General features: G+C 38.4%; 1 protein-coding gene across 10 annotated transcripts in view; it reads left to right on the forward strand.

The window, feature by feature from the left end:
* Positions 1–19,046, forward strand: part of UTRN (utrophin) — a 501,139-nt gene that overhangs the window by 162,221 nt on the left and 319,872 nt on the right. For all 10 annotated transcript variants that reach the window (XM_057739402.1, XM_057739404.1, XM_057739406.1 and 7 more), the window contains 4 exons: positions 9,268–9,381; positions 10,160–10,315; positions 13,816–13,986; positions 15,766–15,945. In XM_057739402.1, coding sequence (XP_057595385.1) covers positions 9,268–9,381; positions 10,160–10,315; positions 13,816–13,986; positions 15,766–15,945 — 621 coding nt within the window. The remainder of the gene's footprint in view (positions 1–9,267; positions 9,382–10,159; positions 10,316–13,815; positions 13,987–15,765; positions 15,946–19,046) is intronic.

Below are 19,046 nucleotides of genomic sequence, written 5' to 3' on the forward strand. Positions count from 1 at the left end.
CATAGCTCCTGCCCTTTCCTTGCCCTGGAGCCCTGCCTGCATCTTCTCCTGTGCACTGCTTTGGCTGGGAGACAGTGTGATGGGTCACAACGAACATTCACATTGGACAATTGCCTTTCTCTGGAAATGTCACTTACTTGCTAGGGATTCACAGACTGCTCTTCTCAGCTCGTTCTTTAAGAATAAGCTGCTTCTACAAGCAGTCTTACTCACCATCACACGCACCTTCCTCTGCTACATGTTGTTTATACCTTCACAATAACCCCATCTCAGGCCAACTTTTATTATGACTGAGACCTGCCTGTCTGTCCTCCTGCAGGGCATGAGCTCTTTGAGCATAGGAACCTTGTCTGGTGTACAGCAGGTAAGCGGTTGTAAGTTTCTGCTTTGCAGGTGCCTAGAGACATCATACCTACTTGTACCTCTATAGTGAGGTTGGATCTATAAAATCTAAATGCCTGATTGTCCTTGGCAGGACACCCATGTAGTCACACCTCTTCCTTTAATTCCTGAGCAAAGACACACACTGAACATTCTGTGTCCTCACCCAGAGCGGGAAGGGGACGTGCTGGAGCTCTGAAACATGTAGAACCAGGTTTAGAAATTGCTTTGGAACACATTTCAGGGTAAAAACCCAATGGTAAATATATTCTAACAGTAATATGCAGTCAGTATAGCTGATTTAATTCTTTCTAGGTAACACATAACTGATAGAATGATCTCATAAGAGTTTTTTTTTCTCATTCTGAATGCATTTTAATATAATAAAGGGAATCTTGGTGCTTTCTGAATCTTAAATTTAAGAACTCTCTTGGTTTCTGATAAATAAATGTAGTAGCAATGTCACTGCTGGCCTTCCCTACTAAGTGAGGGAACCCTTTTTAGAGTGTTTTGAGGTTAATGAATATTATCAAACAAACAAACAAAAACCCTATTGCCTTAAAATGCTGTTTTAATTCTGTTTTCACAATTCTTTTGCCTGTGTCTTTGTTTAGATATTGGCTGCTTAAGAAGCTGTGGACATTCCAACAGATGGGGGAGGAGCAAAATAAACTGCCAAGAATTTGGCTGTAAAAATCTTGGGAAGAAGTTGTATACCTTGGAATCTTATTGTCTTGAGTCCAGAATTACCAAGCTTCAGTTTTCCTCCATCCCTGGCTCCGGGGGTGGGGGCTGGGAGATGGGAGGGTGTAGGGTTAAAGGAATTGTTTTAATGACCTCACATTCCTTTTCTGTGACCCAGCAGCAGCAGGTGTTACTCATCCAAAGTGCTTACAGATCCGTGCTTCTGAGCAGTGATGCTCAGTGTAGCATTTTGACCCCTCCAAACTAGAGAATTTGATACTTTGGTTTTCAAAGCTACCATATGAATCATTTTCTATTTCTTTGAGAATTTATGAGTATAAATAGGAATGGGAAATGGTTACCCGATATTAGTACTTGCAGTTTGTTCTCGCGTGTGAAATAATAACAGACATTTATTGTAGAAATTTTCTAGTATTTTTTATTTTAGTATTGCTTTAAAAGAACTGAAGTCCCCCAAAGTAGATAGAACTTTAGAAATTACCCAATTTAAATATCTCTATATATCTCTGTCTATTTCTATATTCATTCTGCAAGTGAATGTAGATGGTGAAAAAATTAAATACTCATTATTGTACATTAGAAACTCGTAAGTGCATCAGCTGATGCACTTTTAAATGGACAGAGAAACACTCTTCATGCGAGCTCTTTCACTTTCTTTGTAACCTCTTTGCTGTACAATTGACTTAAAGATGAGCCAATTCTGGTATTTTTTAAAAGCACAGGAAACATCTGCTACAAGTGGATTGAGACAAATATTTTCCTTCTAGGGAAAGAGGAGATACTGGAGGGCAGAGCAGAGCTCTCTATCCCCTACATTTACCTGAACACAAGTGGCTGTTAGTAGTGACCTTAGTGCCCTGATAACCTTGCCCACATGGTGTGGCCACAGGGTAGGGATGCCTTGTGAAGCTGCTGCTATCAGGCATCTCTAGAGTTTGGGCCTTTCCTCGTGTACTTTGCTTCCTTCTGCTGAGCTGAATTCAGCCGGGTCTAGTCAGAACTACCATAATTATGCAGGAGCCCTCTCAGTCACGTTTGAGCAGTTATGTGGTGGAACAAGCATTAATGCTGGCAGCGATTAAACACATTAAACTGATGCTTATGCAAATATGTACTCACCCTGGCTACTCATTCCTGTGAAGTGTCTGTTGGGAACAGACACTAGAGCTTGAAGTGGTAACTCTTTTACGGGGTGAGTCTTGGTAATAAAGCACTTGATTTTGCAGAGCTGAGTAATAACAGCTACCATCTACTGCATACCTGCTCTGTACCAGGCCCTGTCCAAACCATCTCTGTTTTTCAAGCCAATCAAGTGAGGTAGTTGTTGTTCTTCCTGTTTTACAGGTGAGCTGTAGAAGCTCCTAGAAGAGAAATTGAGAAATTAGTTTCTCAAGCCCTCGTGGCTGGTAAGGTGCTGAGCTAGGTATTCAGACCTTGGTCTTTCTTTTCATGGGGCACACTGCCTGTCTGAGAAAACTCAGTGTGGTCAGGACTACCTGCAGGATTTTTAGTTGTGAAAACAGCTTTTCGGATTCCTCTCTGTTCCCTTTGTTCCTATTGGGACGATCAGTTGGCCTGTGTGGCTTGTCTGTGTCTGTTGCTTCTCTCTCTTTTTTTCTCATGTGTCACTGTAAGGGGAGGAGCAGGTGTGTGTGCATTGTGTGTGCTCACACGGGTCCGTGTGTGTCTGAAGGAGGGAGGAAGGGGGTTGACACCGCAAAACCTCCTCTCCTGTGCCAGCGACGGGGGTCATTGAGGCTGCTTGCTTCAGTCAAGGCTGAGTGTGGTTAAAACCTTGGAATACAATGCTTCCATGTAATGTTCAAAATTGTTGGCCCAGGAGACTATTGCTTTTCTTTATTTCAGAGTAGATTTAATGAATTTGCCAGTTACACAGCAGTAATGCTGCCTTGAATTCTTAAAAAGCTCAGACTGGAGATTAACAGTGCAAGAAGTGGTGACAAGTTAAATGGACAGTTAAAAAAGGCCCTTCGTGAACTCTATAGATGCATTCGTTCTTGCTCTGTTTTTGCAGTTTTATCTTTTACATACTCCATCCTGCCCTGATCATGTCTTCCTCAGCCATCTTCCAGGATAAGATCTGAGAATTCGGGAGCAAACCTAGAAGAAGGGATATGTCATCGATTGAAAATGTATAAGAGTAGTGTGGATGTATGAGAATAGTGACAGGCAGGCTGAAGAAAAGCGGGAGAGGAAGCTTGGGGAGACTGCAGGGTGTGACTGAAAGAGCTTTCAAAGCTGTGCTTGGGAGAAGGGGAACGAGGAAGTGCTTGCACAGGATGGTGTAATATGAACAGAGGAGACAGAAAGGCCCAGCCATATAAGCACTTTTTGCTTCCCATTTTCATCAGAGAATGACCCTACAAACTAGAAAGTGGAGAATGGTCATTATTGAGAGTGCATTAGAGCCTGAATTGTGAATTAGATGGAACAACGACACGATCCTCTAGATGCCTAACCTATATCCGGAGTAGTGTGGGATTTTACTCATGATCTCAAGGTTGCATTATGTGACTTGTGAGAAAATTACCTGAAAAAATGGAGATGGGTGAATGTCCTAAATAAGGGGAAACATTATTTTCTAGAAGCTAAAGATCTGAAGTAAGCTTGATGTCAGTTCCTGACAAAGCTGTAGATAAATGACCAACCAGAGATCTTATATGGGCTTAGGAAAGAACGTGGTGGTCACCAGGAATCAGCAGAGATACGACTCATAAGCCCTGTCCAGACTCATTTCCTTTATTTATTTATTTATTTATTTTCTCTTACTTTTGTCCCCCCTTTTATATTTCTTTTCTTTTTTTTTTTTTTTAGAACTTTTATTGAGATACAGTTAACAGACAATAAACAGCATATATTTAGAGTGTACAATTTGGTATCCCAATCTCCCAATTCATTCCCCTCCAACCCTCCTGACTTTACCCACTTGGTGTCCATGTGTTTGCTCTCTACATCTGTGTCTCTATTTCTGCCTTGAATACTGGTTGATTTATACCATTTTTTTTTTAGGCTCTGTATTGGAATATAATTGCTTTACGCTCTTGTACCAGTTTTTGAGGTACACCAAAGTCAATCACCTGTATTTATACACATATCCCCATATTCCCTCGCTCCCTCGACTCCCCCCCACCCTCCCTGTCCCAGCGCTCTAAGGCATCACCCGTCATCTAGTTGATTTCCCTTTGTTATACAGCAACTTCCCACTAGCTATCTATTTTACAATTTGTAGTATATATATGTCTATGCTACTCTCTCACTTTGTCCCAGCTTCCCCTTTGCCCCCCATCCCCCAACCTCGTGTTGTACCATTTTTCTATAGTCCACATATGTGTGTTAATATACGATATTTGTTTTTCTCTTTCTGATTCATTTCACTTTGTATGACAGTCTCTAGGTCCATCCATGTCTCTACAGCTGTCCCAGTTTGTCTACTAACTTTGGGTTTTGTTTGCGCTTCTTTCTCTAGTTTCTTTAGGTGTAAGGTTAGATTGTTTATTTGGGATTTTTCTAGTTTCTTGAGGTAGGATTGTATTGCTATAAATTTCCCTCTTAGAACTGCCTTTGCTGCATCCCATAGGTTTTGGATCATTGTGTTTTCATTGTCATTTGTCTCTAGGTATTTTTGGATTTCCTCTTTGATTTCTTCAATAATCTCTTGGTTATTTAGTATCATACTGTTTAGCCTCCATGTGTTTGTGTTTTTTACAGTTTATTTTCCTGTAATTGATTTCTAATCTCATAGCATTGTGGTTGGAAAAGGTGCTTGATATGGTTTCAATTTTCTTAAATTTACCAGGGCTTGATTTGTGACCCAAAATGTGATCTATCCTGGAGAATGTTCCATGTGCACTTGAGAAGAATGTGTAACTGCTGTTTTTGGATGTAATGTCCTATAGATATCCATTAAATCAAGCTGCTTTATTGTGTCATTTAAGGCTTGTGTTTCCTTATTAATTTTCTGTGTGGATGATCTGTCCATTGGTGTAAGTGGGGTGTTAAAGTCCCCCACTATGATTGTGTTACTGTCGATTTCCTCTTTCATAGTTGTTAGCATTTGCCTTTTGTATTGAGGTGCTCCTATATTGGGGGCATATATATTTATAATTGTTATCTCTTCTTCTTGGATTGACCCTTCAATCTTTATGTAGTGTCCTTTCTTGTCTCTTGTAACATTTTTTATTTTGAAGTCTATTTTATCTGATATGAGTATCACTACTCCAGCTTTCTTTTGATTTCCATTTGCATGGAATATCTTTTTCCATCCCCTCACTTTCCGTCTGTATGTGTCCCTAGGTCTGAAGTGGGTCTCTTGGAGACAGCATATATATGGGTCTTGTTTTTGTATCCATTCAGCCAGTCTGTGTCTTTTGGTTGTTGCAGTTAGTCCATTTACATTCAAGGTAATTGTCGATATGTATGTTTCCTATTACCATTTTCTTAATTGTTTTGTTTTTGTTTTTGTAGGTCCTTCTCTTCTGTTTCCTGCTTAGAGAAGTTCCTTTAGCATTTGTTGTAGGGCTGGTTTGGTGGTGCTGAATTCTCTTAGCTGTTGCTTGTCTGTAAAGCTTTTGATGTCTCTGTCAAATCTGAATGAGATCCTTGCTGGGTAGAGTATTCTTGGCTGTAGGTTCTTCCCTTTCATCTCTTTAAATATATCATGCCACTCCCTTCTGGCTTGCAGAGTTTCTGCTGAGAAATCAGCCATTAACCTTATGGGAGTTCCCTCGTATGTTATTTGTCATTTTTCCCTTGTTGCTTTTAATAACTTTTCTCTCTGTTTAATTTTTGTCAGTTTGACTACTATATGTCTTGGCATGTGTCTCCTTGGGTTTATCCCACCTGGGACTCTCTGCGCTTCCTGGACTTGGGTAGCTATTTCCTTTCCCATGGTAGGGAAGTTTTCAACTATAATCTCTTCCAATATTTTCTCGGGTCCTTTCTCTCTCTCTTCTCCTTCTGGGACCCCTATAATGCAAATGTTGGTGTGTTTAACATTGTCCCAGAGGCCTCTTAGGCTGTCTTCAGTTCTTTTCATTCTTTTTTCCTTATTCTTTTCCACATCAGTGATTATCACCATTCTGTCTTCCAGGTCACTTGTTTGCCCTTCTGCCTCAGTTAATCTGCTATTGGTTCCTTCTAGTGTATTTTTCATTTCAGTTATTGTGTTGCAGATATCTGTTTGTTTGTTCTTTAATTCTTCTAGGTCTTTGGTAAACTTTTCTTGCAACTTTTTGATCTTTGCATCCAGTCTTTTTTCAAAGTCCTGGGTCATCTTCACCATCGTTATTCTGAATTCTTTTTCTGGAAGAGTGCCTATCTCCTCTTCATTTAGTTGCTTTTCTGGTATTTTATCTTGTCCCTTTATCTGGTACAAAGTCTTCTGCCTTTTCATTTTCTCTATCTTTCTGTGGCTGTGGTTTTCAGTTCCACAAGATGAAATACTGCTAATACTGCTTGATACTGCTGTCTGCCCTCTTGTGGAGGAAGCCATCTAGGAGGCTTGTGGATGCTTCCTGATGGGAGGGACTGATGGTGGGTTGGGCTGGGTGGGAGGAGCTCATTAAAACTTTAATGTGATTTGGTGGGCGGAGCTCAGTGACACTTTAATCAGCTTCTCTGCCAATGGGTGGGGCTGTGTTCCCACCTTGTCGGTTATTTGGCCTGAGGCTACCCATCACTGGAGCTTACAGGCTCTTTGGCGGGGTTAATGGTGGACTCTGGGAGGGCTCATGCTAGTGAGCACTTCCCAGAACCCCTGCCACCAGTGCCCCTGTCTCCTCGGTGAGCCACAGCTGCCCCCCACCTCTGCAGGCAACCTCCAACACCAGCAGGTAGGTCTGGTTCAGTCTCCTATGGGGTCACTGCTCCTTCCCCCTGGGTCCCAGTGAGCATACTTTTTTGTGTGCCTTCCAAGAGTCAAGTCTGTTTCTGCCAGTCCTGTGGAGGTACTGCAATCAAATCCCACTGGCTTTCAAATTCTGATTCTCTGGGGATTCCTCCTCCCATTGCTGGACCCCCAGGTTGGGGAGCCTGATGTGGGGCTCAGAACCCTCACTTTAGTGGGTGGACTTCTGCAGTATAACTGTTCTCCAGTTTGTGAGTCACCCACCCAGCATTTATGGGATTTGATTTTAACGCTGTTGGGCCCCTACTTCTATCTCATTGTGGTTTCTCTTTTGTCTCTGGATGTGGGGTGTCTTTTTTGGTGAGTTCCAGTGTCTTTCTGTTGATGATTGTTCAGCAGTTAGTTGTAATTCCGATGCTCTTGCAAGAGGGAGTGAGCGCATGTCCTCCTACTCCACCATCTTGATCTGTGGCCTAATACAGACTCATTTCCTTTAAGTACTGCTTGCTTTTATTTATTTTTTGAAGGAGGGATACTTGGTTATTAGATATACAGATTCATAGTCTCACATTTCACATGTGCTCATTCAGGTCAAATAATGCTACTATTTTGGGTAAAGCTTGATTTCAGTAAAGTATTTGAGAAAATCTCTTATAACCTTATAAGAAGGAAGTGGAAAGCTACCTAGATGCTAGTATTATGTTGATTCCCATGTTTTGAAAACTAAGCCTTAAGTGTGTTGGTTAATGAATGGGATGGTGTCCTTGTGGGCGAATGCTCAGGTAGGCACTGTAATTGGCCTTATTTTTCACCTGAGAAAAAATCCAAAACTCAACCCAAAAAACGCAACAGAAAAAGAATACCTCACTGTCAGATTTGCACATAAGAGAAAGCTGGGAGGCATAGCTGATAAGAAAATGAGGAGACTAAAAATTCAGATCATTCTGTTGGCTTTTTATTGTTATAGTGTTAACTAGTATCGTTAACATAACAAGGCAAAATTTAATATTTATAAATATCAAGTTCTGAATTTATTACAGAAGTCAAACAATATGGGATAGGGAAAATGTACTTTTGAGGTAGTTGTGGGAATTTTGGAGTTTTAGCTAACCATGACATTATCTATAAAGAAATAAAAATACTAAAGGCAGCAAAACCCAACCCTACAATAAGAAAAATGAAACTGAAAAAAAAGTTTAGATTGCATTTTCTGAGAGTAATATTCACATATGAAATACCAGTTAGGTTCCATTTTTGTCATTCATTCCAACATTTTAAGAATAAGAGTACTTGGTTCTCGGTGGCGTATTTGTAGTACATTAAAAAGTTGATGTAATTTCCAGAGCATGCTGATCAGAGTGTTGAGTACAATATCTGGGTATCATGTCCTAGAGACATCACAGAAAGAATTGGCAGTGTTTAACCACTAAAAGACTAAGCAAAGACATAGTGGCTGCCTTCCAATCTGAAGATTATTTTTGAATAAGATAGTTAATGTATTTCCATTCCCAGGGAGGAGCGAGAAACAAGTAATTGAGGAAGGTACAAGCAAACAAATTCAGCTCAATGTAAGTGAAAGTAACAGGTCAGGCTGACCAATGATGAATGGTGGACCTTGGAAAGAAATGACAATCACTTTAGTTTCGGAGCTCAAGTTGGACCTAATTATTGCATTCTTTAAGATCCAGTTCCAATGTTACTACCTCTCTGAAGTCTCATTCTTTCTGCAAAATGTTCCCTTTCTTATTCCCCCCAGCACCACACACAGTAGCTGGATTACAGTGGGTGCTTAGTAAATGCTGGATGAAAGAATGGAGCTGGGTAGTGGACCATACTGGGTTCTTAGATAACAAGGCACCCAAACACAGAACTAAAAACAATCTATTGTATTCCCTCCACTGTGCTGTTTATTTAGTCCTGCTTTGTGTTGCTAACTTAAGGAGAGAATTGTTCTAAATTATATGAGAATGAATGATTTTTAAGCTGATTATACCTAAAACATTTTTTTCCCTTTAATTTGAATTTTTAATCATAGATATTGCTCACATTAAGCAAAATAACTTTGCTCATTGGAGATTGTTTTGAAATTTTTAGAACGATCACCAAGATATCATCTCATGAGGATTTTTGGCAACAATGAAGAAAATAATTATTTTCAACGTTGGAAGTTAAAAAAAAAAAGAAATAAAATAAATGAAAATGATGCTATCGAAGTTTTGAAGAGTTGCCTTTTTTTCCAGTAGCAATAGATCGTGGGATATAGTAGGTTGAATGTCACTGAGTAATATCCCCCTTTGTTATTGTGTTTGATTTAGACTGATTCGAAAGTCATTGAGAAGTGGATGGATGGTGTGAAAGACTTCTTAATGAAAGAGCAGGCTGTCCAAGGAGATGCCGAAGGGCTACAAAGACAGCTTGACCAGTGCTCTGTGAGTTCTGCTGATCTAGGGAACATACTGTACTAAATAACATTTTCTTATTCTTCTTTATTATTTGCTGTTGTTATTAAAATTGTAAGAATATGGCATGACAGTAAACCTAGATAAAATGTCTTTCATCATAAACCTTTTTTTTTGACTTTATGACTAGTCGAAGAATGATTTTTCATATTTCTATTTTTGGCCATGGTGATAGAATTTTTAAAAAAATTTTATTTTATATTGGAGCATAGTTGATTAAGAATGTTGTGTTCATTTCAGATGTACAGCAAAGGGATTGAGTTATACATAAACATGTGTCTATTCTTTTTCAGATTAGATTTTGGATGGAGAACACAAGAGCAATTTTAGTTCATTAGTAACTGCTGTTTTGTGTTACAGTGACAATCCTAGTTTCATAATTACCAATTGTATATGGCTCTTATTGTGTTACATGGTGAGGTTTTAAGAACATATTTTAAAAATGAAGTTTGCCAGTAATACTTCTTGCATTTTATATATGGTGAAATCATTAGACTTCTCTAAATTAATTAAAAGTACTATTCCCTGCTGAGAGTCAAGTATTTCCAGTCTAATTTGGAAGATGGCTGTATGAAACACCCAGGTGAAATGAATTTCTTAAGACACAGTATTTCTTAGGTAGTTAAAAGTCCCGACTTCCAAGCAGTCTGTTCTTAAAGTATTTGCAGGAATGCAGGCAGACAGACTATAGTAATGGTATCCACTTATATAGGCATGAACTCAGCAAGGACTTATTTTATGTGTTCAGGCATTTGTTAATGAAATAGAAACAATCGAATCATCTCTCAAAGACATGAAAGAAATAGAGGCTAACCTTCGAAGCTGTCCAGTTGCTGGAATCAAAACCTGGATGCAAACAAAGCTAGTTGACTACCAAACACAGCTGGAGAAATATAGCAAAGAGGTGAGTTTTTCAACTTTACTGCCTGTGATTTTCAACAGGTAGTTAGTGACTTCTCTTGACTGAGTAAACTGATCTTATAGCCCATCCAGTTTGAAAAACAATGATCTTGAATAACTACAGCGTGGGTGGCAGGTTGGGGAATGAATTGGGTCATTTTTTTTTAATGAAGGGAGGGTATTATTGTACCTTTGGCCCCTGGGTGGGAATGAGCTTGATATGTTCAATAAAGAACAAGAAATCTGTTGTAACTGGAATAGAATGAATGGAGGAGTTAGCAGGTTGGAGAATGGGAAGATTTGAGGTCAGAAGGTAGGTGGAGATGGATTGTATATGGCCTTTGAAATATAGATTTTGAATTTTATTTCAAGTATGATTTTACATAGAAAGCAGAGTGTTTTGAGCAAGGAATTGACATGTGATAGATCTTTTAAGATCATTCTGGATTCCATGTAGATAATTTGCTCTGGGAAAGCAAGAATAAAAATGGGGCGAATACTTAAAGGTTATTGCGGTCTTGGAGAGAGAGGATGGCCCCTTGGACTAGGGAGATAGTGGTGGAGGTCAGGGGAAATGTTAGGTAAATTGTGGTGCCACAATTTACTGAAATGGTGGCGACTCAAGGAGAAGCTTCTGTGAGAGCGGGTTAAGTGATGGTTTCTGTACTGGAAGGATTAAATTCAAGATTATGAGTCATGCATATGGGGTCTCTAGCACTTATCAGTGGCCAAGAATGCTAAGAAAGAAAGGTCAGCTAGAGGGGAAATGCCAGGAGAGTGTGAAGCCCAGTGGCTGGGTGTAGAAAGCTTTTCACAGTGCTCAGTACTGGGGACTGCTGAGGGCAATCAGAACTGGAAAGCAGGCTTTAGATTTGACAAGGTGATCACTTTTATTGACCTTGAGAAAAGTGGTTCCAGTGGAGTGGTGGGCAAGAAAGTCACACTGGAGAATGTTGAAGAGAGGAAAGCAGATGAGGTACTGGGGCAAGTGTAACCAATTTTGAGAATTTCTCTATTCAAGGGAGTAGAGAAATGGGGTAAGTGCTGGAAGGGGGTGTAGGATCCGAAGAGCTATTTCTGTAATTTTTAAAAATAAGGGGTATTACTGGAAGTTTGCATGCCGAAAAGGACTTCACTTAGAAAGAGAAAGTGGTACAGAAGAGCTGGAGAGAATATAATTGCTGAAGCAAAGTCTCTGATTAGGCAAGAGGGGAGGAGGTCCACCCTCTAAGGGAAAGAATTGTTTTTCACATAGTCCCTCTGTTAATGAAAGGAAGGCACTTGTGGGTACAGAAGGAATATGATGTTGTTCTCTTCTGATTGCTTCTGTTTGTTAGTGAAATAACAGAGAGGCTGCATACAGCTGCGGTGGGTGAGAAAGGGGTAAAAAGCAAGAGGAGATAATGTGAAATTCAGGAACACCCCACAGACAGTTGTGTAGATAGTACATATCTCTTAATACAATGATTTTTGTTTAATGTTTATACAGGAAAATTTTATATTTGCATCCCTGAGTATTTTATTTTGTTTTCCCCCAAGTTCCTTATTTTGAACAAGTTGAAATTTAAAGAAAAGTTGAAATAGTGATTGAGAGAACAGCCATAAACCATTCCTAAATTTGCCAGTTGTTAATGTTTTACCACATTTGTCTTTTCTCTCTCTCCCCCTCTCTTCACACACACACACACACACACACACACACACGTATACCTTTTTTTTCTTTTGCTAAATAAATATGTAGTTTTGACAGCAAGTCGAAAATATTATGACACTTCATTCCTAAATACTTCAGCATGCTTCTTCCATGAATGAGGACAGTCTTCTACAAAACTGCAATATCTTTGTCACACTTAAGAAAATGAGTTCATAATATCATCTTACATTCTAGTCAAATTCAAACTCCTCTAAATGTGCTATAATTTGATGACGTGCTTGAAGGAGCTGGGTTTTTTGGGGAAGTAAATAAGGAAAATGGTTTGGAAGTGACAGTAAGGAGCAAGGAAGGCAATAGATAGACAGATAGATAGATAGATGCATAGACACATGTAGATATTTAGACGTATGTATCTATTTATCTATCTACATATACACATACATATGCAAATGACAACATGGAATTAATTGTGGATTATTATTGATTCAAAGTATGGGAATAAATGCTTGGGAAATTGTGTCTTCAGCAAGGAGGCAACCACGTGCTGTGTGAGTAATTATCTAAAGCAGTTCTAGACTATTGTATATCATTGAGTAGTAAAAGGTTGAAGAAATTTTGCAGAGACATAATGTTGCCAAGTTTTGATTTTTCTAAGAAAGGATAGACATGTAAAATCAACAAATAAAAACAGCCTATTATATCCATGATATCATGAAAGGAAAACATTTTAATGCCAAAATGTAGACAGTATATAATCTCAGGATAATTAATGATAATTGTGAGCTTCCTTTTTTTTGAGAAGTTTGCTACAGTGTCTTTATTTTTCTCACTTTTCTGTGGATCCATGAAAATTATATAACTGACTAGTGTTTAGAAACTACTAATAAAAGGACTTTTGGGGAAGCGGGGCCCTGAAATCTGTATTTTTTTAAAAAAGCTCTCCAGGTTAAAGTGTTGATCAGCAAGACTTGGCGAGCAGGGCTGTGTATATTGCTGGCGGTAGGTTCTCTGAGTACCGTGTTGGGCAGTGAAATCCAAGCTTCTGTTTAGTGCCTATCTATTTTTATGGCTGTGATCCTGTTTGGAGAGTGGAACAGGAGGGCCACTAAGTATTCCCCCTTAGTCTCAAGAGTCATCCTATTCCTGTACTGCCCTTTCGTCACCATCCGTTTCACAGCCAAGCAAGCCCTGGCAGGGTGACCACTACTGCGAGATTTCATTCGAGCGGGAGGTTGAAGAGTGGAGTGAGCCCTGGATGATCTGTGTGGTGTGATCTTCTTCCCCCAGTAGAAGTCAGTGTGTGGTTAGAGGGAGGATCTCTCTGAAAGATATTTTTAGGCTTCCTGAAATAGTTAACAAAGTTATTGAACCAGGTTCAGACACAAACCTGTTTTCTAATGTAACTTTTTTGTGTTTGTGTGGAATATACAAGTATAGCAGGTTATCAAATCCTGTTAAAAAGGAGAAAAAGGACATTTTGGCTGCTTCGGTTTTTTTCTCATAAATAAGGCTACAGTAGATTTCCTTGAAATATATGCTTTTATTGATGTAGGTTAGAATCCTTCAGTTGAGGATTACTCTGTCAAAAGTTACACATTTTCAAAATTATAATAGATGTTTCCAGATGAATGTCCAAAATGTGATATCAAATCCCAGTTATAATTATCATTTTCATTATTGCTTATATTCCACAGCATCAGCGCAAAATGTATAAAGGGAATTTCATGGGAATTTTAAGCCTAAGATTCTTTGTGGAGAGATATTACTATGTCTTTAGATATTAGAAATTAGAAGTTGACATTTAATGTATTAAGATTTGTTTATTTGAGTGAATGGCTTTTCCTTCCTAGATTGCTATTCAAAAAAATAGGTTGTCTGAAAGTCAGGAAAAAGTGGTGAACCTGAAAAAAGACTTGGCAGAGATGCAGGAATGGATGACCCAGGCAGAAGAAGACTACCTGGAGAGGGATTTTGAATACAAGTCACCAGAAGAACTTGAGAGTGCTGTGGAGGAAATGAAGGTGAGGCTGGGACAGTCAGCGTCAAGAGACTTTATATCTCCCCTCCCCCCTTTAAAGTCAATCAGTCCATCAATCATCTACCTAGCTGTAAGGCGTGATAGGTGCATATAATCTTTCACAGTAAGATTTCAAATTACCAAAAAAAAAAAATAAAAGGAAGGGCAGATGCTATGATTTTAGTAGGGATAGGAAGCTGAAACTCTACAGTGTTAACTTGGCCCATGAGTTGAGTCCTGAGGGCCCCTGAGAAAATCTCTTACTAGAACCTTGGTGAGCCACAGGGAATGACTCAAAAATTTAGTGGCATCAATTATATTCACAATGTTGTGCAACCATCACCACTATCTATTTCCAAAAATTTTCGGGAAGAATTATTTTTTGTAAGGAACAAGAGAGACTTCCCAGTTTAGTTGGAGTTTGTCTTTATTTCACCAGCTGTATTCTTCTAGTTAATCTGTGGGGCACACACGAATACCAGAATTTTGTTGGAGCAGGTAAGAGGAGCAGTAGGAATGTTGTCCAGGGATTTAATATCAGTTGGGTCACAGGATATATTTCCTGTTAACTTATATTCCTGTGTCAATAGTCTTGCACGCTTTCTTTTTTTTATATAATAAAAGAACTGGGCATCATTCCCACATTTCTAACACTGCTTGAAGTGTCCTTCAGTGTTAAAGCCAAGGGAGATAGTGTCTTAAAAGCTACTTTTTAAAAAATAAGAGTTGCAACTTGCCTACAAGTATAACAAAAGCAGAAATCTCTGTGCAGATAGTTTTTAAAAGGATTGTATTTTGTCAATGGATTATTGTATATGAGTCAAAGTAAATAAAATAGACTTTTATTGTAGTATTTTCACAGAAACACTTTTTTTCTTTTAGTATAGCTTTCCTTGAAACTTTAAAACTATTCAGTATATAAGGTATTTTAAAGGTAGCCTACCATGTTAAGAACCATCTCATTACTATTGGCATTGTAGTTCTGTGGTTTTTTTTTTAAGGTCACTAGGAATGAAAATTTAGAACAAAGAGATTAAAATCCTTGATTAGGCAACATTTTATTTTTATTCTGCCAAACAAACATTAGAATTTAAAAAACCACTACACTTAGTTATTTTATCCCAACCTAGAGAAATTTAAGACCATTAAATAGTAAAGAAAGCTACAAGAGAAAGTGAAAGGCTGTTTTGGGTTGATTTTCCTGAGTATGAGACTTCATCTTAAGCACGGAAGGAGAGACAGGCAAGAAGCTACTTTTAGATTAGATCTTCCCAGTATAATTTTGTCATCTTTGAAATGCTGTTAATTATCAGAAGGGTAGGTATATTTACGTTACAGGAGAAAAAAAATATATTTATATTATTTTTAAAGAATACTTCTACCATGGTGCACTTCCATTTTTTTGTGAAAATGTATTTATTTCAGTCTAATAGGCTCAGACTTCCAGTGGTCAATTAAAATTAATTCACTTAATTCTTATGATGGACACAGACTTTGAAAATACTTCCTGTCAGTAAATGTAAGTTAGGATAACTTAGGTGTTAATAGTGCTGTTATTACATGAAAACGTCTGCATGGGGACTGTGTACATTGGAATACGAGTGAAAATTTATAGTTAGCATTCTTATTTGACAAGTACTCTCTAGTGATTACCTAAATAATACCGTTAGGTGATTAGAATCACCCGGGTGCTTTAGTTTTAGTTTTGTTATATTTTGAAAAAGAAAGAAATTGATTATTGAGATGGGGAGTTGGTTTTCAAGTTCATTCTGTCTTGGAACAGAGGGCAAAAGAGGATGTGCTGCAGAAGGAGGTGAGAGTGAAGATTCTCAAGGACAACATCAAGTTATTAGCTGCAAAAGTGCCCTCTGGTGGCCAGGAATTGACATCTGAGCTGAACGTTGTGCTGGAGAATTATCAGCTTCTTTGTAATAGAATTCGAGGAAAGTGCCACACGCTGGAGGTATGGTATTTTTTCGCTGAAGCATTTCTGAGATTCAGATTCTGTAACATACTTGCTGTTTCCTGTATCTTAGAAAAAAACCCTCCATTTTTCTTTTCAAATACTAGATCGCAAAAGAAAAGTAGTTCTTTCATGATCGAGATAATAACAATAATAATATAATCACTAGATAATAATTTAGGTAGTAGCTTGTGAAAAATGAAGCAGAGAAAAGAAAATTGAAGATTAAGATCTGCCTTCAGTTGGTGGAAGTTTCTTGGAAAAGTCGTTTCTAGCTTTTGACGTTTATTAATATGTGAAATCAAGGTTTTCATATTATAGATGACCTGTAGGGTCAGTTCCAGTTCTAAAACTCTAAAATAAAATACTGTGAGTATCTCCTTTTTTTTTTTTTTTTGCCTGGTTAGTACACAAAGGTGAATTGAGGTTTCTTTTTTAGAGTGGTGTCTAAAATTATAGGTTTTATTTAGAGTGAAAGAAAGACTAACTTGAATGTGCTGGCATTTTACTGGACCATTTCCCTTACCTTGGCAGTTGGGTTTAAGATGTAGATCATTCTATGAGTTGTTTTTTTTTTTAAGTAAGATTAAGTTTTTGATCATTTGTTTTCACATTAGTGTGACATTGTCACATCTCATTGAAAAGACCTAAGAAGCCCTTTAATTTATAGCAGTTTAATTTAAATTCAGTTCAACCTAAAACAAATGATTTCATTGTGATAAATCCTAAAATGGTGATCTCAACTGCAGTATTTAAACTAAATTCACTCCTTACTCACTTGTTCTCAATCTATTTTGTGCTAAGATAAAATATGTGTAATTTGGATTAGTTAATAAGAAAGCTACAAGTCAAACAAAGCCTCTTTCTTTAATATTAAGATATTGTCTAACATAAAACACCTGAGGTTACTCATTTGAGAATTTAAAATTCTGTGAACATAATATGTAACATTATGTATGGCTAATCTTAAGTCCCAGTAGATGATCTTGGAATTGAATTCTATTACAGTCTTGTCCATGTTTTCTTCTCTGTCCTGACCACCCATGATTTTGCTTTTTTGTTTGTTTGTTTTTCTGTCTATTTATAGCCAAAGTGACTACTCATGTATGTTTAAATAATGGAGTCCCCAGGTTATCCCACGCTGACGAAAGACCACTATGAATTGTGTCATTTCTTCACTCTGTCTTTATGACCCAGAGGTGACAGTTTGAGGATGAGGAACGAAATATTTCAAGGTTGTAGTATTGCTTGGAGAATTACTTTTAGAATTATTTTGGAATTAGTTTGAGAGAAGAAAAGGAAAAGTGTAAGAAAACAATATAGATAAAAGAGAAAAGATGACACCCAGATATCTTTGAAAGGGGAAGTGACAGGAAGAAAAAAGAGATTTCACAATGGAAGCATTCTTAAAATTACATGAGGGATTACCGAGAGATCTCGGGTAGAAACAGCCCAAGTTTCGAAATTAGAGTAAGGATGCCTTTCTTCCGAAAAGTCCAAATTTATTACCTTGATTATTTCTAGAGTCCTTTTAAATATCTTAAATCATGAAATATTTCAAACTTATAGAAGAGTACAGATAATATTACTAACTCCCATATACACATCCCTCAGCTATAACTAATGTTTACATTTTGCTATATTTTTCCAGATCTCGTTTTTTAAAATAAAACTAATTGGCCTCATAGAACCTGTTCCTTTTTCCCCCATCTCATACCATCTCTTGATCCCTCGCCTGAAGTAATCATTATCCAGAAGGTGGTGTATAATCTTCCCAAATGTGTTTTTGTATTTTTAACATACACGTATGTTTCAGTTATTAATTGCTCTGTAACAAACCTTGCCAAAACGTAATGGCTTACAAAAACAACCGTCTATTATTTTTCATGATTCTGAGGTTGGATTTGGCTCAGCTGCATCGTTCTGCTCCATGTGATTTATGGATTTTCTACTCAGGTCCTCTCTTGTCCACCAGGTCTCCTTCCACATGGTCTCTTAATTTTACGGCTTCTCTACAGTATGGCGGCTGGCTTTTAAAAGGGAGAAAGCGGAAGCTCCCAGTTCTCTTAAAGGCTAGGTCTGCACTTGGACACAGCATCACCTCTGTAGCCTTCTTTTGGTCTAAACAAGTCACAAGGCCAGCCCACATTCTAGGAGAGGAGAAAACAATGTCACCGTTTCATGGGAGTAGCTGCAATAAATCTGTGGCCATCATTAATGCAGCAGAGTTCTCTCTCTGGTCATAGGTTAGTTACATTCCTTCCACAGGGAAGATACTCTTATACTCTCCCAGGGACTCCTAAGGTCTTACCTAGTACAGCATCAAGCTCAGAATCCAGTATTTTGCCATCTGCATCAGGTCCACATGCAAATGTGGCTCCTTGGAACAGTTTCTTCAGGTGCCGTTGTGTAGGTGTGGCACCTCTCCACCTGGCGACCTGGACTCTAAGATGATACGTTATCTGCACCCCATATACCCAACACAGTGGTGAGATAAGTATAGGGAAACCTCAGCGGACATTCCCCTTCAAAAATGGTGCGGCAGTGGAAGGTAAAACTAGCAGGCACTGGTATTAGTGCTCTGAAATCTAATGCTGTTAGTTCTGAAGTCTAGCCAGGCACGTGCAGTCAGGGCCCCCTCTCGCAGGGGGAGGGACTGTTGCTTGATTAGGGAGGGACAGTGCTGCTTCTTGGGAGAGCTTCTCTGTGAGCCGTCTTTCCCTTCCCAGAAGAAATAGGGCTCTTCTTGCAGCTGAATAGATTTCTCAGCCTGCTTTCTGCCTATAGAAATTTGGGGACCAGATACCTCTTTTCCTTTTTTCGTCTTAGCCAGGGGTTGGCACATTACAGCTTAAGGGTCAGATTTGGTTTGTGGCCTGTTTCTGTATGGTTCAGGAGCTAAAAATGGTTTGTATGTTTTTAATTTTTAAAGAGTTGTTGAACACAACACACACACAGAAAAAATAAACAGAGAAGAACTTGTGACAGAGACCAGATGTGGTCTGTAAAACCTAAAATATTTATATCTGGCTTTTTATAGAAAAAGTGCTGACCCCTGACCTGGTAAGTATACCTCATACAGGGTGCATGCTGGAATGTAT

This window comes from Hippopotamus amphibius, chromosome 6, assembly GCF_030028045.1.
Source record: "Hippopotamus amphibius kiboko isolate mHipAmp2 chromosome 6, mHipAmp2.hap2, whole genome shotgun sequence".
NCBI classification, from domain to species: Eukaryota; Metazoa; Chordata; class Mammalia; order Artiodactyla; family Hippopotamidae; genus Hippopotamus; species Hippopotamus amphibius.